Source organism: Malus domestica, chromosome 12 (assembly GCF_042453785.1).
Source record: "Malus domestica chromosome 12, GDT2T_hap1".
Lineage (NCBI taxonomy): Eukaryota > Viridiplantae > Streptophyta > Magnoliopsida > Rosales > Rosaceae > Malus > Malus domestica.
This window is the reverse complement of record NC_091672.1, coordinates 31,633,291-31,654,009: the sequence shown is the minus strand read 5'-3', so window position 1 is coordinate 31,654,009 and position 20,719 is coordinate 31,633,291. Positions and strand designations below refer to the sequence as shown.

Sequence of the window (20,719 nt, the reverse complement as noted above, 5' to 3'; positions counted from 1 at the left end):
TTCCAATCCTAAGTACACCTAGACCTGGCATTTTCAACCCTATATCATATAGGGTTCCATGGTGTTAGGCGGATTGAAAGAAAAACAGGGAGAGAAACACTAAGGTGAAAGTTCTGGGGTTTGGTGTCCATACAACCACTCGAGACACAGACCTTTACAGACACAACACTTCTTATCGTGAACAACGAAAGATCAGAAACAGTTAAGTAAATCGAAAAATGACAACAAACTCGGCTAGGTATTTAGCAGCAAAGACATTAATTAGGCAGAACATACAATATTACCGGCAATTTCAGAAACGCTTCTTTACTTTCTAAGCACTAAGAGTATTTCAACCTACAAGACCCGACTAAGACATCTTCACAATGGCCCTGTTCCAAATTCATAAATCCCGTGACAACAATTTCTACAAACAGTAAACGATCATCGGATGCCGGATCGTTTTACAAGGAATATTGATTCAGATGTATGACTAACATAACTATTGAGCATTGATATAAAACTCATTCAGCTTCAAGTTCGGCGCCAAACTGCTCTAACCGTGCAGCATCCTCATCCAGATTCCGGACAGAAGCATGGTTAACTAAACCATCATCCTCACTTGCATGTATTTGCCTACCGCCAAACCTAAATGAACATATGAAAAATAATAGTAAAAATTAAATGCAGAACCAAAAGAAAATGGTAAGCCTAAAAAACATTGGAAAACGAAAAAAAAAAGACAATTAAGTTCTTAGCAGCGAGAAATTTTTCAGTGCCATCACAAGTGGTGTACCAGCTCATATTTCTGGGAACACTGAAAAATCTCACAGCAGCACCATCTACCCAGCCTTACACAATAACTGCAGTTGTAATTTACTAAACACACAATATTAATTACCATCTCCCATTCATCATTTCTATGCACTTTTGAGCATCATTCCTATCCTTGAATCTGACCAAAATAACTCCCTGGGGATGATTCTCACAAACCTACAAAAAAAAAAAAGGAACCGGAGGATATTAGGAAAGGGAAAAGAAAAAAGAACATAGATAGACATGTATGCACAAATCACGGAGAAATTCTGAGTACCATTCTTCATCACACACACATGAAGGGTATATTACCTTCACTGAGTCCACTGGACCAAGCTTCGCACATTCCTCTTGAACGTCTGCCTGTAATTCTGGACCTAAATTTTCATCTGCCTGTAAACATTAAGAGAAAGGTAACCGGAACTGGATCAGAATGATAAAATAGCATTCTCGCACAGGCTTTATATATTGAGAAAGTTGTGTGCAAATAAACATCAGCAACTATTGATCCGTCGATACGTGTTACGCAGAAGGAAAAAACAAGTTTTCCAGCAGCATGGACAGCTATGAACTTACCCTCATTTCAGCAGAAGTGAACATGTAGCGAAGAACAACGGTAGCTGGAATTGACACCTTTTCATTGTCACGGCCGGCTGTTCAATAAGAAGAAAATGTGATCATATTATGAGTGTTGCAGAGCACATAAAGTAATTCATGCCAAAATTATGACAGAACATGTCCAGCAGGTTATGACGCATAGGCTAATTATCCACAGACATCCACATTACAGATTCACACTATGCTTCACTGTAAAACCAAAACACCAAGAAACTACTTGTGAAGCATAAGAATATGTATATGATCCGCAGACATTTCCTCATGACTCAAACAATGAACACACCGAGGGTAGAAGAAAACGTAGTTTGTATTCTAAAGGGGTGTGTTATACACACACCCCTTTTTACTTCTCACATACCCTTTTAATTTTCAGTCGTCGGATCAGATGAATTGAAGAAGATCAAAGGACATAAATTAACAAGGGGCGTGTGAGAAGTAAAAAGGGATATGTGGATAGCACACCCCATTTTAAAACTCAAAATGTAGATATATAATATATGTCATATGATAAAACAAAAAAGCATATTATTATTCACGAAGAGAGGGAACAACTAACTACAGAAGCTACGCATACTACATTTGGACAACAGGACTAGAAGCTTTAAGCATAAATGCAACGTAATCAAAATATGAGGTATTCCTTCCCCAGAATTAAGATATCTAATGCAAGAAGCCTTCTAGTTATCAATCAGCATGAAAAATAAGGTTAAGTAAGAAAACGACTAATATTAAGATAAGAACCTACCCCAGCCAAGCATCTTCTCTTCCACCTTCTTCAGTTTCTTTTTCCTCTTGTTGTCTGCTTGTTTGGCAACAAATTTGTCCCCTGGATACATAACAAAAGCTCATAAATAAAACAGAACATAATTGAAAGCTCATAATCTATGGCATGCTGTTGAAAATGTTTCTAATATTGTGTCAATGATGTTTTTTAAGTAGTTCTCTCATTTGTCTATAAAGTAGCAAAAATGTTAAAATCTCAAACTAAAAATACAAAGCAAAAAACAGTTCAACCAATATCATCTGTCTACTACGTATTAACAATTACCTTTCTGCTGAAACTTAGCTTGGGTGACTGACATAAAAACCTTGCCACCAGGGCGTAGAGGTGTTCCGTCCAAAATTTGGGTAGCCAAAACAACTGATGGTTCCTATAGTACACATAAACACATCTTATAAAATACCCAGATATGACATGTTACAATCACAAAGACAGCAGAAGTAATAAAAAGCATTGTTACCTTCATATATGTAACAAGTGCGTCTCCCTTTTTCTTTCCAGTCTCTTTGTCAACATACAGCTTCACACGAGGCTTTTTTGTTTCAGGATCCTATAAATTTCATTAATGAGTATCGAGTTTATAAGGTGCTAAGTATGAGAGCAGATATTTATCCATTAAGCTACGCAGTGCATAGATGTTCACACTTAGTATCATGATGCGATAACAAGGCCACTTTCCAATATAATTTGACAATAACTCTTAAGAAAAAGTCTAAGAATTTGGTTGCAAACAATCACTGGACTACAAAAAATAAAATTCATTATGCAAAATATGATTCAAAGCTATATAACGGATTGTTTTTTATACTCTAAACACTGGACTACAAAAACTAAAATCCATTCCAAAAAGATTAATTCAATAATTAGCTCAACTTTATTTAACCGTCAGGTACTAATGAACAAATTAACAACATGACAACAACAACAACAACAAAGCCTTTTCCCACTAAGTGGGGTCGGCTATATGAATCCTAGAACGCCATTGCGCTCGGTTTTGTGTCATGTCCTCCGTTAGATCCAAAATCAAGTCTTTTCTTAGGGTCTCTTCCAAAGTTTTCCTAGGTCTTCCTCTACCCCTTCGGCCCTGAACCTCTGTCCCGTAGTCACATTTTCGAACCGGAGCGTCAGTAGGCCTTCTTTGCACATGTCCAAACCTCGGATATCCTCATTCCCAATCTTATCCTTTCTCGTGTGCCCATACATCCCACGAAGCATCCTCCTCTCCGCTACACCCATTTTGTGTACGTGTTGATGCTTCACCGCCCAACATTCTGTGCCATACAACATCGCTGGCCTTATTGCCGTCCTATAAAATTTTCCCTTGAGCTTCAGTGGCCTACGACGGTCACACAACACGCCGGATGCACTCTTACACTTCATCCATCCAGCTTGTATTCTATGGTTGAGATCTCCATCTAATTCTCCGTTCTCTTGCAAGATAGATCCTAGGTAGCGAAAACGGTCACTTTTTGTGATCTTCGCTAGATTGCTCCGGTCATTAGTGTGGATAAGTATATAAATGGATAGAGATAGGAAAGCAAACACAAGATGTACGTGGTTCACCCAGATTGGCTACGTCCACGGAATAGAGGAGTTCTCATTAATTGTGAAGGGTTTACACAAGTACATAGGTTCAAGCTCTCCTTTAGTGAGTACAAGTGAATGATTTAGTACAAATGACATTAGGAAATATTGTGGGAGAATGATCTCGTAACCACGAAACTTCTTAGTACTGGAGTGTGGTATCGTCTTGACTTTCCTTATCTGTCTCATAGGTAGATGTGGCATCTTCTCTGGAAGTACTCTTCCTCCATCCAGGGGTGGTATCTGTACCTGATGGAGATGCACAAGGTAATGTATCAATGTCACTTGAAGCTTACTTGTAGTTTCAGGCTTGGTCAAGCGCGATACAAACCATGTAGTAGGAGTCCCCCAAGTCGCCGAGTTAGGGGATCTGCTGAAAGAGGTGACAGACAAGGTAAGCAATCAGAGCTCCGGCTGATTGTTCACATTCTCCCTATCTTGCAGGCAGCATGAAAGATAAAGAGAATAAAAATGAGAAGAGATGATATGGGATACTTTTGCTTTTGAAGAAGTAACTTTCCACAGGCTTATTCTTGAACTGGGCTGGAGGGTTTTCTGGTTTCCTCCAGAGATAAGGCCGACTGAAGAATTTGAGGGTCAAAACAAGTCCATCAAATCTAGAGTACGTTCGACCCTGCTGATATGGGATACTTTTGCTTTTGACAGAGTAATGGATGTATCGGCACGTGTGCTGTTACGCTTGTCTCCACATGCTTCCTTGTATCCTTCTCACTTGCCCTATCTGTTCCTCAGGCAGATGCGGGATCTTCCCTGGAAGCATAAGGTGTTGAAGATGAGTACTCGAGAGCAATGCCAGGTAAGTAATCAGGTAAGAGGTTCCAGGCAGTCAGTTCCTGGCTGGAAGCTTGATTCCAAGTGCTGACTGATTGCTCTCTTTCTCCTTGTCTTGCAGGTAAGAACAAGGCCAAAAGAAAAGACAGGGAAAAAGCATGATATGGGATACTCTTGCTTTTAACCCTGATGATATGAGATATTCTTGCTCTAGTATAGCTTGTTTACAGAGGTATTATCGGGGGGAAAGAAAGCTGAATATTTCGAAAGGCTTCGTTGGGAGTGCCCTCTCAGATAAGAGGAAGGGTTGAGCATTTTTGCAGGTCTGCCTGTCCGTTGGGGATGGAGGTCGACATATATAGGAGTCTCCCTAACATCAAGTAATAATGCTATTCCTTTACCCTGCTTGGTCATAGCACGGTAGTGGGAGCTGCCAGCTTCACAAGTTTTAACTCTGTCAGAGCACTTTGAAAAAGTGGTCTGTGGTATCTGGAAAGCTGATGTTGCGTGTGAAGATTACAGACAAGCTTTATCCAAGGAGATCCAGCTCTTGAAGTTGGGAAAGTGGTGCCTCTTCGGTTTTCGAACAAGCAATCCTGTCGGGGATCTGGCTCTCGAGATTCGGAGAACGATGCCTCTTCGATTTTTGAGAAAGCAATCCTACTGGGGGTCTGGCTCTCGAGATTCGGAGAGCGGTGTCTTCGATTTTTGAGAAAGTAATCATGTTGGGAGTCTGGCTCTCGAGATTCGGAGGGCGGGGCGGTGATGCCTCTTCGATTTTTGAGAAAGCAATCCTACTGGGGGTCTGGCTCTCGAGATTCGGAGAACGATGCCTCTTCGATTTTTGAGAAAGCAATCCTACTGGGGGTCTGGCTCTCGAGATTCGGAGAGCGGTGTCTTCAATTTTTGAGAAAGTAATCATGTTGGGAGTCTGGCTCTCGAGATTCGGAAGGCGGTGCCTCTTCGATTTTGGAGCAAACAATCTTGTTGGGAGTGTTTTCTCGAATGTGAGTAAAGGTTGGGCATGTTTGCTAGTCTACCTTGCCACGAAGCACAGAGGTTGACACACAGGGACTTTCCAATTATCCAGCAGTGGTACTGTTCCTTTACCCTCTCTTCGATTTTTGAGAAAGTAATCATGTTAGGAGTCTGGCTCTCGAGATTCGGAGGGCGGTGCCTCTTCGATTTTGGAGCAAGCAATCTTGTTGGGAGTGTTTTCTCGAATGTGAGTAAAGGTTGGGCATGTTTGCTAGTCTACCTTGCCACGAAGCACAGAGGTTGACACACCGGGACTTTCCAATTATCCAGCAGTGGTACTGTTCCTTTACCCTTGTGGGTAATAATATGGTAGCTAGACCTTCAAAATTTATGTGTCTAAACTTTGTTAGTGTTGTTTCTTTGCTAATCTTTTACCCTTCTTGGTCAGAGCGATGTAGTGGGAGCTGCAAGCTTCACGTGTCTCAACTTTGTCAGAGAACTTTGGCAAAGTTATATGTGGTACCCATGAGCTACTGTTGCGTGTGGGAAGTGGGTGATTGAACAGTACGATTCATGTGCTTTCTACTTCGCCAGAAATCTTCGACAGAATGCCCATAATTTCCGCAAAGCTGAGTGTGCGTGTGACAGGTGCTGACAGGTGCTGACAGGGCTGGAAAAGTAGGTGCCTCTTCGATTTCTGAGATCGGCCCTCGTGGTCTCTGAGCAGCCCAGCTTTTGAGAAAGCAGGCCTCTTCGATTTCTGAGATCGGCCTTCGTGGTCTTTGAGCAGCCCAGCTTTTGAGAAAGCAATCGCCTCTTCGATTTCTGAGATCGACCCTCGTGGTCTCTGAGCAGCCCAGCTTTTGAGAAAGCAAACGCCTCTTCGATTTCTGAGCAGGCGCCTCTTCGATTTCTGAAGCTTCATCGAGTGCAGATTTTTATAGGGGCAGACATTAAGTTCCAAAGCACACTTGAATATCCACCAGTAGAAGCTCCATTCTTGCACTTCTAAGATCTTGATTTGTCCGACCTCTTCTCTCTTCAACACCTTTGAAAATGTCTGGCCCCTCCGACCGTCGTTTTGACTTGAACCTTGTTGAAGAGGCAGCCCCGCCTTCTCCAGACAACATATGGCGCCCATCCTTCGTCTCCCCTACTGGTCCTCTTACCGTTGGGGATTCCGTGATGAAGAATAATACGACCACTGCGGTAGTGGCCAGGAACCTTCTCACTCCCAAAGATAACAGACTACTTTCCAAACGGTCTAATGAGTTGGCTGTTAAGGATTCTCTGGCTCTTAGTGTTCAGTGTGCAGGTTCTGTGTCTAATATGGCCCAACGCCTATTTGCTCGAACCCGCCAAGTTGAATCATTGGCGGCTGAAGTGATGAGTCTCAAACAGGAGATTAGAGGGCTCAAGCATGAGAATAAACAGTTGCACCGGCTCGCACATGACTATGCTACAAACATGAAGAGGAAGCTTGACCAGATGAAGGAATCTGATGGTCAGGTTTTACTTGATCATCAAAGATTTGTGGGTTTGTTCCAAAGGCATTTATTGCCTTCGTCTTCTGGGGCTGTACCGCGTAATGAAGCTCCAAATGATCAACCTCTGATGCCTCCTCCTTCTAGGGTTCTGTCCAGTACTGAGGCTCCGAATCATCCCCCTCCGGTGCCTTCTCTTTCTGGGGCTCTACCGACTGCTGAGACTTCTCCTAAGCAACCTTTGTGAAGGCTCCCTCTTGTTTGTTTATTTTGACTCAAGTATATGTACATATTTGTAACTTATCGGGGATATCAATAAATAAGCTTTCCTTCATTTCAACGTATTGTGTTAAATACACCAAAGCCTTCTTCGCTAAGTTCTTTGAATTTTCTTTTGTTGAAGCTTGTATGTTGAAGCTTTGTGAGTGGAGCATTTAGGTTGAGGTAGTGTTCCCTTAATTTCCCGAGTGAGGAAAACTTCTCGGTTGGAGACTTGGAAAATCCAAGTCACTGAGTGGGATCGGCTATATGAATCTTAGAACGCCATTGTGTTCTGTCCTGTGTCATGTCCTCCGTTAGATCCAAGTACTCTAAGTCTTTTCTTAGGGTCTCTTCCAAAGTTTTCCTAGGTCTTCCTCTACCCCTTCGGCCCTGAACCTCTGTCCCATAGTCGCATCTTCTAATCGGAGCGTCAGTAGGCCTTCTTTGCACATGTCCAAACCACCGTAACCGATTTTCTCTCATCTTTCCTTCAATTTCGGCTACTCCTACTTTACCCCGGATATCCTCATTCCTAATCTTATCCTTTCTCGTGTGCCCACACATCCAACGAAGCATCCTCATCTCCGCTACACCCATTTTGTGTACGTGTTGATGCTTCACCGCCCAACATTCTGTGCCATACAGCATCGCCGGCCTTATTGCCGTCCTATAAAATTTTCCCTTGAGCTTCAGTGGCATACGGCGGTCACATAACACGCCGGATGCACTCTTCCACTTCATCCATCCAGCTTGTATTCTATGGTTGAGATCTCCATCTAATTCTCCGTTCTTTTGCAAGATAGATCCTAGGTAACGAAAACGGTCGCTCTTTGGTATTTCTTGATCTCCGATCCTCACCCCTAACTCGTTTTGGCCTCCATTTGCACTGAACTTGCACTCCATATATTCTGTCTTTGATCGGCTTAGGCGAAGACCTTTAGATTCCAACACTTCTCTCCAAAGGTTAAGCTTTGCATTTACCCCTTCCTGAGTTTCATCTATCAACACTATATCGTCTGCGAAAAGCATACACCAAGGAATATCATCTTGAATATGTCCTGTTAACTCATCCATTACCAACACAAAAAGGTAAGGACTTAAGGATGAGCCTTGATGTAATCCTACAGTTATGGGGAAGCTTTCGGTTTGTCCTTCATGAGTTCTTACGGCAATCTTTGCTCCTTCATACATATCCTGTATAGCTTGGATATATGCTACTCGTACTCCTTTCTTCTCTAAAATCCTCCAAAGAATGTCTCTTGGGACCCTATCATACGCTTTTTCCAAATCTATAAAGACCATGTGTAAATCCTTTTTCCCATCTCTATATCTTTCCATCAATCTTCGTAAGAGATAGATTGCCTCCATGGTTGAGCGCCCTGGCATGAACCCGAATTGGTTGTCTGAAACCCGTGTCTCTTGCCTCAATCTATGCTCAATGACTCTCTCCCAGAGCTTCATTGTATGACTCATTAGCTTAATACCCCTATAGTTCATGCAATTTTGTACATCGCCCTTATTCTTGTAGATAGGCACCAAAGTGCTCGTTCGCCACTCATTTGGCATCTTCTTCGTTTTCAAAATCCTATTGAAAAGGTCAGTGAGCCATGTTATACCTGTCTCTCCCAAAACTTTCCACACTTCGATTGGTATATCGTCTGGGCCTACTGCTTTTCTATGCTTCATCTTCTTCAAAGCTACAACCACTTCTTCCTTCCGGATTCTACGATAAAAAGAGTAGTTTCTACACTCTTCTGAGTTACTCAACTCCCCTAAAGAAGCACTCCTTTCATGTCCTTCATTGAAAAGATTATGAAAATAACCTTTCCATCTGTCTTTAACCGCGTTCTCTGTAGCAAGAACCTTTCCATCCTCATCCTTGATGCACCTCACTTGGTTTAGGTCCCTTGTCTTCTTTTCCCTTGCTCTAGCTAGTTTATAGATATCCAACTCTCCTTCTTTGGTATCTAGTCGCTTATACATATCGTCATAAGCCGCTAACTTAGCTTCTCTCACAGCTTTCTTCGCCTCTTGCTTCGCTTTTCTATACCTTTCACCATTTTCATCGGTCCTATCCTTGTATAAGGCTTTACAACATTCCTTCTTAGCCTTCACCTTTGTTTGTACCTCCTCATTCCACCACCAAGATTCCTTTTGGTGTGGGGCAAAGCCCTTGGACTCTCCTAATACCTCTTTTGCTACTTTTCGGATACAACTAGCCATGGAATCCCACATTTGGTTAGCTTCCCCCTCTCTATCCCACACACACTGGGTGATTACTTTCTCTTTGAAAATGGCTTGTTTTTGTTCTTTTAGATTCCACCATCTAGTCCTTGGGCACTTCCAAGTCTTGTTCTTTTTTCTCACTCGTTTGATATGTACATCCATCACCAACAAGCGATGTTGATTAGCCACGCTCTCTCCTGGTATAACTTTGCAATCCTTACAAGTTATACGATCCCCTTTCCTCATTAGAAGAAAATCTATTTGTGTTTTTGACGACCCACTCTTGTAGGTGATCACATGTTCTTCTCTCTTCTTAAAGAAGGTGTTGGCTAAGAAGAGATCATATGCCATTGCAAAATCCAAGATAGCTTCCCCATCCTCGTTTCTCTCCCCAAAACCATGGCCACCATGAAAACCTCCATAGTTGCCTGTCTCCCTGCCCACGTGTCCATTTAAATCTCCTCCTATAAATAACTTCTCCGTCTGAGCAATTCCTTGCACCAAGTCTCCAAGGTCTTCCCAAAATTTCTCCTTCGAACTCGTATCCAACCCTACTTGAGGTGCGTACGCACTAATCACATTGATAAGTTCTTGTCCTATTACAATCTTGATTGTCATGATTCTATCTCCTACCCTCTTGACATCTACAACATCTTGTGTCAAGGTCTTGTCCACGATGATGCCAACACCGTTTCTCGTTCTATTTGTGCCCGAATACCATAGTTTAAACCCTGAGTTTTCTAGATCCTTTGCCTTACACCCAACCCACTTAGAACTTCATGAAAAAGAAGAAGAAAAGTTTACCTCCCTTATAATCCCACATTTGGAAAAGACCTCTACCACCTGACGAATATCACCAAAATTAGTAACATGCCCCAATAAATACGGAGGATGAAATCATGAAACAATGACAGTGACTTACTTCGTCGACTGTGACGTCATCAGGCAATCCGGTTACATAAACATGTGTGTTGATCTTCAGCTCAAACCAACTATCAGGAGGTTTATTAGCTTCCTGAAAATAGAAGGAAATAAGACAAGGGGGAGTCAACTGGTACTGCTACATAAATCCTATACACATAGTTCATTTCCAGTCTAGACTGGCATAACTGAATTTAATAATAGGATCCAATCACATATCCCCAGAAAATACAGTTTGATTAGCAGACTTTTGATGGAAAAAAAAAGGGGGGGGGGGGGGGGGCAAACCTTCTTGTCAGCTTCCTTATCCGACAATTTCCTCTTAGAACTTTGATTGCCTTCTAACTCACTTCTACCATTGATATCATCTTCTTTAGAGGGATCAGAAGCCTTTACAGGTGCATTAACCTCTTCACTTGCGGTGGCCTCAGAAATATTGGCAGCGGGGAAAACTTCCTCTTCTTGCAAAAATGTCATATCTTCTACCCCGAAAGCGCTATCCTATTCGATAATAGATATTAAATCAGTCAAATATAAATTCAACAAATACAAGACAAATTTTCAAGTTTGATTTCAAATTTTCCTATTTCATAAAATTGGAATAACATTCTATTCAAGGTTCATCAATGTGCAACCAAACAACAAAATCAACTTGTGTGCGTTCATTCGCAGGCTACCAGATATACCATGAACAGAAAAACCACTACAAACAATAAAATAAAATATAAGAAAAGCATAAGAAGTTGTAGAAACCATGAACCAACCTGAGGAACCCAGGCCCTAAGACCCCGATCCCACTTGTATGTAGTCCCATCATCATCGGTAAATTCTTCCTCACCCTCCGGGGGCGTGGAAGGTCTGTCACTATCTGCTTGTTCTGTCTCACTAACCTGCTTCTGCCATTTGTCAAAGTCTTCCTCATCAGAAGTTGGGATTGGGGGCACTGCAATGGAAGTGAATAAATTGTAAGTCTTGTAATTCATGGAAGTGATAATCCAATTCCAAAGAAGAAGAAAAATGATTGACCTGCGGTTGAAACATGAGGTACTTGGTCGTGGTGAGATATTGCAGTGACGAGGTTGGGAATGGAGGAGAGTGGCTGCCATGCGCATCTTCCTTGAGCCCAGACGAGCGTATGGAGGGTGAGGTAACCATTTGAGAAATGCTCTGTCGCGAAGTAAGTAAGCAAATTAGAAGTGAAATTGAACATAATAAGTGAGACTGAAAGAGTGCTCTATTCGATTGATTACGAGTAGAACTTTTAATTGAGAAGAAGGAAACAATGTGCCAGTAAATTCAATTTCCATATTCAACATTACATAGCAATAAGGGTGAATCACTATTCTTCATCCGGCAAAGACAATTGAATGTTCATATTCATACTATATATAATCTACTACTACTATTATTATTATCATAGATTATAAATATTATAATATAAGGTGCTGCTAGGGTAAGGGTAGGGCAAGGCAAACAAAACAAACTCACCCCGCAGCTCCGAGAATGCGTAGGGACCAACATGCTGTTGATTTTCGCCCAGAATGAACCATCCCACTTCACTCAACTCTTCTTCCATCCCCAATCTTTTCTGCTCCCAACCTCCTGCTGCTGCTGCAACTCCGACTCCTACAAACCAAACCCAAATCAAATCACATCAAAAACCTTTTCTTTTATTCTATTCTTGCATTGTATTTGTTCATACAACGTTAATTATATGTATATATTTATACAGGTTCCAACTTCCCAGGGTTTTTTGCTCAACAACGATTAGGATTGAGGTGATTTTGCTAAACAACGAAAATTACAAAATATAAAGAACTAATTGCACGCCACGCACCCGATTGAATTTTCTGCGCTTGCTCTTCTTCTTCTTCTAGCTGGTGATTCTGCGAGCCCTCCTCCAACCCCATCGTTTGCCTGCTACTCCGACTAACAGAGTAAATTGTAAATGTAATAGTGTGTAATAATAATCTGATCGGAAAAAAAAATGAAAAACTAATGAAAAACTTGAAAAAAAAATTAGTTTTAATGATAAAAATAAAATAAAAGGTAAAGTAAATAGTATTAAATTTGATATTTTAGTGTAAGAATGTGGTTTTTCGTTAAAGTAAACAATACCGTAGACTCTTCTTTGAAACTCCCAAAAAAGAATGGGAAACTTTGGACTCTTTCCCATCACTTGGGCCTAATTGGTTCTTTTTGGTCACCTGACCCGTCTAATTCAAGTTGAGGTCCAAAGCCCTTCTACCCATAAACCAAATTCATTTACGGCCCATTCCTACAAGGGGATGTTGAATCTGAATTTTAAATGCTTTTTTTTTTTTTTTTTTTGCTCAAAAAAAAAAATTTCATTCAAATTGCCAACACTCTAGTACATCCAATTCCTCTACAGTCAAAAGACAAGGCATTCTGAGCTCCAGCAGGGATACAAGAATCCCAAATGTGTAGGTTTTCAAACCAATAGAAGCTAAGGCATCAGTCACAAAATTGGCTTCTCTAAATACATGATTTTATTTGGCTTACTGAAGCAAGGCAACACACCATCAAACATCTTCCAGGATGGACTTAATCTCTCAAAGAGCGTCACAAAACCCTTGAATAACATCAATAATAAGCTTGGAATCTCCTTTCACGATAATGTGGTTCAACATTTTACTTTTAGTCAATCTCATAGCCTCACGAAGAGGCAAGGCATCCACCACAAAAATAGTGTTTTCTCCTAGGTTCAACACACCAGCGATTATAGGATTACCTTGAGCATTCCTTATAATAAAGCCTCTCGCCGCAACCTCGTTGACAACAAAACCATCAAAATTTAATCCGGTTACTTATTCCCTCATTTCTCTTGTTATTTTCTGTATTAGCTTTAAAGTAGGATTACGCAGTAGTCATTGCGTAGTTAAAAGAGGGCAAAATAGTATTTTTGTATCTTTTGAACTTTTTCCAATTTTGCCTTCACTTTTGAATACACAATGATGACATGAGAAGGGCAAAATAGTAATTTTGTATCTTTTGAACTTTTTTCCCTTTTTTCTATTTTACCTTCCACTTTTGATACACAATATTTATATAAGGAGGGTAAAATAGTAATTTTATATCGAAATATTTACATAAGATAAAAAATATGCACTTATTAAGAGAAATTGTTCTACCATCATCTTTTCATACACATAAGTAAATTAACTGAAGCGCAACCGCTTGTGGAAAACGTGGGAGGAGGTGGGTGGTTTTTCCCCTTTTTTTTCTTATTTTACCCTCACTTTTGATACACTATTGACAAAAAGGAGGGCAAAATAGAAAAAATGGGGAAAAAGTTGACAATGAGGCTTCTCTTAATAATTGTATAGAAAAAAAAAATATGCACTTATTAAGAGAAATTGTTTACACACACGCACAAAATGTGTGATTTCTACTAGTATTGATCAAAATTACTAGGGTTGGATGAGAACCGGAATAATGGGATTACTTGTGCAGAAGCAGGGAGTAGTACTGTTTGCAGGAAAAGTTTTCTCGATAGTGCGACCAAATTATAGTAATAGTTTCATCCTACCCCTTGAATCCTAGTCAATTCAATATTGCAAGAGCATATGAAATTATGAATAATGTAAAGATGCGACAGAATAATTGAATCAGACAAAAACAAATAAAGATCACAAATTAATCAAGTAGCCGTTACAAAAGCTTGGTAATATTTAACGTTGGTCCCAACGCCAACGGTCATATTTCTGATCCTCACGAACAAGAAGTCACATATTTGATTTGGGAGCCTCTCACATCCCACTTGATAGCCAAAAGAAAGGTGACCGTTAGCCCTCCACTCCACTAACCCCATTTATATATATAAATATATAGGGATTTTGCCCCACAATCTGAATCACAAACCCCTCTCTCTCTCGATCTCGATTAGGAAAAGGGGAAAATCAGCTTTGAGAAATCCCAGATCCATCTAGTATTGTATTTAGTGGAGACAATCTACAAATTAGGCACACACATACATTCGATAATTGTTCGGAAATGGGTGGCATGTCGATGAATGTGGCGAAGTTGGGAGGAGCAAGGTCAGAGTCGGCATACCACACCCACAAGGTGTTCCTGCTGAGCAACTACATATTGCTGGGAGCGGCCTCCAGCTGCATCTTCCTGACGCTGTCTCTACGGCTGCTGCCGTCGGTGTGTGGCTTCTTCTTGATCCTGCTCCACGTGCTTACAATTGCCGGGGCCATATCGGGATGCGCGGCGGCGGGGAGCAGGTCGAGCTCCAAGTGGTACGGAGCGCACATGGTGTCAACGGTGCTGACGGCGATATTCCAAGGGTCGGTGGCGGTTCTGGTGTTCACGAGGACGGGGGACTTTCTCGGGGAGCTCAAGTCGTACGTGAGGGAAGAGGATGGGAGTGTGATTCTGAAATTGGCAGGAGGGCTGAGCGTGGTGATATTCTGCTTGGAGTGGGTGGTGCTCACACTCGCCTTCTTCCTGAGGTACTATGCCTCTGTTGAGGGAAGTGGTGGTGCTGGTGCTGGTGCTGGTATGAGGAGTTCCAAGGTGCAACAAGCAGCTGACGAGGATTTGAAGGACTGGCCATGGCCTTTCCAAGTCTGACACGGAACATCAAACATACAACAACTGCCTTCAGCTTCGGCAGAGAGGCTCCCTTGATTTCATATTATATTTATATTCTATAAAATATCCCCCTTATCATTAATATGTATATGTGCTGCTGCTTATTATTACGTAGTAATTAATTCGTTGATTCAAATTCAATTGCTCGCTCGCTCGCTCGCTCGATAATTTGTATTTACCAGTTTTGGAATTGTTGTGGCTGGCAGTGGCTGGGTTGGGACTGCTAGTACTTGATTCGATTACTTTTAATTTGTAATTACCAGTGACAACAGTTTTGGAATTGTTGTGGCTGGCAGTGCGAGTCCAATTTTGAATTATTTACAGAATAAAATCATTCACCCTCCAACCGACGGATGGACGATATCATCACAAGAGAAGGCAAATCATTCAATTACTTCATAAACTGAAGTGAACCACTAAACAACCAACAAAAAAAGGAATAATCAAGGGAAAGGGAAAGCAGAAGCAGCAGATAAACAACACAATTCATTCATTCATTCTAAAGGGAAAACGAAACCAACACAATCCTTACTCTCTCCCTTCTTTTTTTCTTTTTTTTGTGGTCTAGTTTCTAGGTAGGATGACAAATACGACAAAATACTAGGAAGAAAAACAAACAGTGCATAAACAAAAAAGCCCTACCGAAATTACTCTCTACCAGACACCATAGATATGGGGATAGTTGAGGCGGCCCAATTTGCACGACTTGCACAACCCACGCACCCACCACCAGCTTAAACCTTTACTTCCCTACCAAAAATCCAGCTGAATGGAACAAGGGAAGAAGCCTTGGCCCTTCCCTGTGCTCTTTCCTCCAACCTCCTGATTCTCTGTGGCAATTTACACACAAAATCTTGCGCCATGCGTCCCTCGCCAGAAAGACCAGTCAACTTCTCCACATTCCATCTTCCAACCAAAAACTCCAATATATCAGCATAATCCCTGGCAGTATACACCTCAAGCCTCTGGGCAACAGCTGAGAAATGATCAAACAGATTATCATCCTGACCATCGTACATCAAGTGGGCAGGCATTGATATCTTTTTCTTCATCATGTCAGCTAAGGCCAACACAGTGCCATCTGGATCAATCTCAAACAGCTTTTCCACAATCTTTGTATACGCAGTTTCATGGCGCTTTTCATCCGAGGCAATGGTGCCGCATATCTGAGCCAATTTCAGGTCCCCATGCTCTTTGGCTTGCCTGGCTGTGTTCCCATGGGAGATGAATGTTGCCCTCTCTTGGAATGAAGTGTAAATGAACCCAAGGTAGGGATTGTTCTCTGTTTTAGGATCCTACAGAAAACGCAAAATTGAAAACCAAAATAGTATAAATGAAATATTAATATTTATAATAATAATAGTAACAATAGTCATGGTAATAACAGTATAAACAGAAAATTTCAACTATGTTTAAAAAGCTTAAGCTGTACAGAGTTTAAATCAAGCAACCAAAATTGGAGAGTGGGAGAATGGGGTAGATGTTCTTTCTTAAGAATCTTCTGTCAGCATGTGTGTGCTTGTGTGTCTAAATCATCGTAGTGATAACTCATGAGATTACATCCATGAAAATAAGTGACAATCATGCAGGTACAACATTCTAATCAAGGTAATCTCTCAATGGCTATTCCTCGAAATAGTTTGTTAACTCAATAAGTCACACATAAATGCTTCATTTTCCAAGCAGACATGAGATAATAGACAACCATTTTGTTCATAATCATCACCAGAAATTTAAACATCCCTTTTTTTTTACATCAAGGAATTGATAATTAGACATGACCCTTAAAAACTCGAGCATCAACTAGACTAGAATTCTACAACAGTTACAATGCAGAGGTTCTCTAAGGTGCCATAAGCATAGTATTATAAATGAACATAAAGAAAGTCTTCCATATACGCCGGAAATTTAGGACATCGTATACTATTAACATTTCATAACTTGTTCTCATCTTCCCTACTGTAATATATTTATGCCAGCTGAAAAGTTTTAAGCATCCCGAACTCCAGTCAGCAAGTAATGTAAAAGAAAAAAAGAAGATAACAAATTGCATTGCCCCTTAGTTCACAAGTTTGTATCCTTCAAGATTAATATAACTTTAAAATCTTAGCTACAATGCTGAAATTCCTAAGCGTGGACTCAGAAAAGTCTCAAAAAAATATCAGGGTCCAAAAAATAACAAAAACAGACCAAAAGAGAGGAAACAAAGAACTCACCATTCCAGATCCAATAAGGTACTGAATTGTTTTCTCGATTTGTCTCATATCTACTCGTCCAGAGAGATAAAGATACTTGTTAAGAAGATCACCATGCCTATTCTCTTCAGCAGTCCACGCCCTGGTCCAAATAGCCCAGGAAGTAAGGCTTGCACCAGTCTCATCCCGAACTCCGTCTAGGGTATTAAGCATTGTCTGGTACGTTGGAAGGGCTTCTTCTGTGATCATATCACCAACCAACACAACAAAGTAATCATCAGGAATTTCCCTTGCTCTTTCCCTCAACTCCTTAACTTGCTCCTCGAATCCATCTGACTCGGGAAGTGGAAGAAAATCTTGTGGTTGCCAACATTTCTCAACAGGCTTTAGGTGCACCAAGATGTTATTCTCAGCCCAATCCTCTAATGACTTGAAAATCTCAATCTGTTGTGGAGGCATTGAATGAGTCACCTGAACATGTACCTCACGCGGAGGGCCAAAAGACTTCTTCAGATTCTCAGTCTCTCTGTAAAAAACAGAAGAAAAGATCTAAAATTGGTATGCTTCAATTACTGAATCTAACAACCTCATAGTTCTCTATATAACTATATAGAGGTGGGAGATAGAGCGTAAATAGAGTTATACAAAGTTAACAAAAACAGGAACCGAGCAAGAGACTAAGATTGCCAATTGGGGTGGGTGGAGAGGAGAGGGAGAGGGAGAGGGAGAGAGAGAGTGAGAGTGAAAAGAGATGTAAGCTCATCTAAGAAGACGCGAACAAACATGACCAACCACAATACAGAACAGAGAAATCAAATATACAGGCAGTTATCAAATTCAGAAGTGAAATTGAACAGAAGAAACCATAGTTGTTGCTCACGGTGTACCAGCTAAAACTGAAAACTTGAGAACATGTGCATAGTGGATTCATGGATACCACTGCAAATCTCAATAAGAATACCACTAACCATATCAACAAGTATGACACCTAAACGCTTGAAAATATAAGGAATAATTGTCTAGCACAATGAAAACAATGATCTGACAACCTACATTGCACGAACCCATAAAATGATATATAATTGACAAACAAGCAAATGCGTAGACTCAAACATTAAGCACACAAAAAGGGCCATTTAGTTTTTAGTTTTAGTTCACTTTTTTGTGCTAGAGATATGGGGAAAGAAGGATGAAGAAGAGTTGTCTGAATGAAGTAGAGAAAATGTACGAGGAAAAGTACACAAAATGAAAACTAAAACCCAAAACTATTTTAAAGCTGTTTTTATTTTCATTAATTATTCTTTGTTTCTTCTTAAGAGGTCGCACTTGGTGCGATGGCAAGTGTCTTCGCCCATGAGCGGTAGGTCTCGGGTTCGAGACTTGGGAGCAGCCTCTCCATAAATGGGGGTAAGGCTAGCCGACATTCACCTCTCCCAGACCCTGCGTAAAGCGGGAGCCTTGTGCACTGGGTACGACCTTTATTCTTTGTTTCTTCTTCTCCCTCCCACCAACTTTCTTCATTTACCCTTTCTCCCATATTCTTTCTCCATAACTCTTTGATAACAAGTACTCGGAGAAATACAAAACAACAAATTGCACAAAAAAAAATAAGAAATGGGGGGAACTAATACATTATACTTGTATATGAAATAACATATACTGAGTAAATCGATTAAATAAATGAAACTAGTCAACTTACAGGACACAGTTCAAAAAGAAAGAGAAACCCAAGAAATCAGATCTACAGCTCAACTAATGTAAGAAATAGTTAAATAACACACGCATGCCTTCAGATTGAAAACAACAAACAGAAAACCTACTGGCGATTTTCTTAAATAACAGAAATACTTTTAAAATATCCCAGCAAGATCAATAGAATATATTCAATAGCAATAAGAGCACGAAGAGGATTTTATTAATTTTTTCAGAAAATAAGATTCAAAAAACATCCAATCATCATTAGTTCTTTTATATGTCCTGCAGCAAAAATTGAACTGAGAACCATGCATGCAGGTGAAAGAAAAGAGGAATTGGCTAACAACCAGTTCCCAAAAATTAAACAAAAAAATAAAATAGGAATAAGATAAATTTCAATTACGTTCACTAACCTCAATAACAACAAAATATTTCTCAAAATGAATGAGATTAACGCAAAATAGAAGCCCAGAAATCCAAAAACATCCCCTATTCAGCTGAATTAGCATAAACCTTTAGCAAAGTAAAAACCCAGATCAGCAGAATGGTTAAAAACTCGTTCTTGGCGATACCCATTTGCATTTTCGCCAAGTGGGCATCCGAGAACCCAAGATGATCAGCCGCGCACGCATGCGATGAAAATGCAGAAATGAATTGAATAGAAGGAAACTCACTTGGTGGAGGAGTGAAGAGTGGAGGCCATGAATATTTTGGGAGATCTGAGATTGTGGGACTTGGCAGTGAGGCTGTGAGACGGGAAGGTCAGCATCGAATTCAGACTCACAGCCATTGGTTCTTTCTCTCTAAGCTTTCTTTCCCTCTCTCGAGCGTTCCGCTTTCGTGAATCTCAGAGAAGTGCTAATTGCAAGAGTTGGTTTCAGGTTATGTGACGTGAGGCTCTCAGTGGGAGAGAAGGGGAAGGCAACGCGACGAGAGAAGGACAGCCGCAACCAAACGAGGAAATGTTTGGCGAGGGAAACGGCAAGTTTCTTTATTTAAAGTTACCTTGTTTCGATAAGGGCCACTCATTCCCACCAAATCACGCCGTTGCCACTTTATTTTTCGGGCAGTCGGTTGGCTTTGGCTTTGCTCTCTTTCGTTCCTTCCAGCTTTTTTTTTTGGGGGGGGGGGGGGGGGGGGGCGAATTGTGTGATTTTTTTTTTTAACAAACAATCATATCTTATATCAAAGAGAGACGAACAAGGTGGGCTAAACAAAAGTCTAATTCCTCCTACCAACATTTTACAAATTTTAATGTATAATTTCACACAATTATATAACGTATTTTATTCACGTGGTATAATATGAATGTACATCATAAATAATATTGATGAATAAGTGGCCAACACTCACACCTATCCATTTAACGCGAATCCTCATATATGAACATCTCGATGCACCGTGTCTTCATCCCCATTACACTACATGTAGAATACGAGTTAAACTACAAATCGGCAAGGAGCACCCTAGTGTACCAATTGGTGAAAGAAGTCCTCAACTTAGCAAGGCAATTCAGGCGAACCATGTTAATAGGGGTTTTCACGCTAATGATTGAGAGGAAAGGATCTCGTATGGGCAAAGCACCATTTCTTTCAGATTAATAAGGAAACCTATCATTCTTCCGATCGGTCTAAAAGTTTATTGTAGAAACAAAGGCCTATTGTACGAATTGGAAAATCGCCTTGCGAAGAGGCCTAGTGTAAAGAACATTCATCGTAACCATCGATGATAAGCAAGACAACCCCCATGAAGATCCCCCATGTGGCGAT

At 40.7% G+C, this 20,719-nt stretch overlaps 3 protein-coding genes across 4 annotated transcripts; 1 reads left to right on the top strand and 2 right to left on the bottom strand.

Moving 5' to 3' along the window:
- Positions 1 to 290: 290 nt before the first annotated feature.
- Positions 291 to 12,544, bottom strand: LOC103423690 (splicing factor U2AF-associated protein 2-like). 2 transcript variants are annotated; one of them, XM_029090232.2, is made up of 14 exons: positions 12,278 to 12,544; positions 11,929 to 12,066; positions 11,467 to 11,607; positions 11,205 to 11,383; positions 10,729 to 10,941; positions 10,442 to 10,534; positions 10,324 to 10,362; positions 2,655 to 2,744; positions 2,462 to 2,564; positions 2,159 to 2,239; positions 1,372 to 1,448; positions 1,108 to 1,188; positions 881 to 972; positions 291 to 627 (listed from the first exon to the last, which is right to left on the bottom strand). In XM_029090232.2, the coding sequence occupies exons 1-14, from the start codon at positions 12,348 to 12,350 to the stop codon at positions 504 to 506; spliced, it is 1,524 nt and encodes a 507-aa protein (XP_028946065.1). In that variant the 5' UTR covers positions 12,351 to 12,544; the 3' UTR covers positions 291 to 503. The 2 variants fall into 2 exon arrangements, with proteins under 2 accessions (XP_028946065.1, XP_028946066.1); XM_029090233.2 differs by lacking the exon at positions 10,324 to 10,362.
- Positions 12,545 to 14,167: 1,623 nt separating this feature from the next.
- On the top strand, positions 14,168 to 15,201 carry LOC103451171 (uncharacterized). Its single transcript, XM_029090231.2, has one exon. The coding sequence runs from the start codon at positions 14,455 to 14,457 to the stop codon at positions 15,037 to 15,039; it is 585 nt and encodes a 194-aa protein (XP_028946064.1). The 5' UTR covers positions 14,168 to 14,454; the 3' UTR covers positions 15,040 to 15,201.
- Positions 15,202 to 15,533: 332 nt separating this feature from the next.
- On the bottom strand, positions 15,534 to 20,158 carry LOC103451172 (stearoyl-[acyl-carrier-protein] 9-desaturase, chloroplastic-like). Its single transcript, XM_008390609.4, has 3 exons — positions 19,625 to 20,158; positions 17,277 to 17,781; positions 15,534 to 16,355 (listed from the first exon to the last, which is right to left on the bottom strand). Exons 1-3 carry the CDS (start codon positions 19,738 to 19,740, stop codon positions 15,795 to 15,797), a joined length of 1,182 nt encoding a protein of 393 aa, XP_008388831.2. The 5' UTR covers positions 19,741 to 20,158; the 3' UTR covers positions 15,534 to 15,794.
- Positions 20,159 to 20,719: the final 561 nt, after the last annotated feature.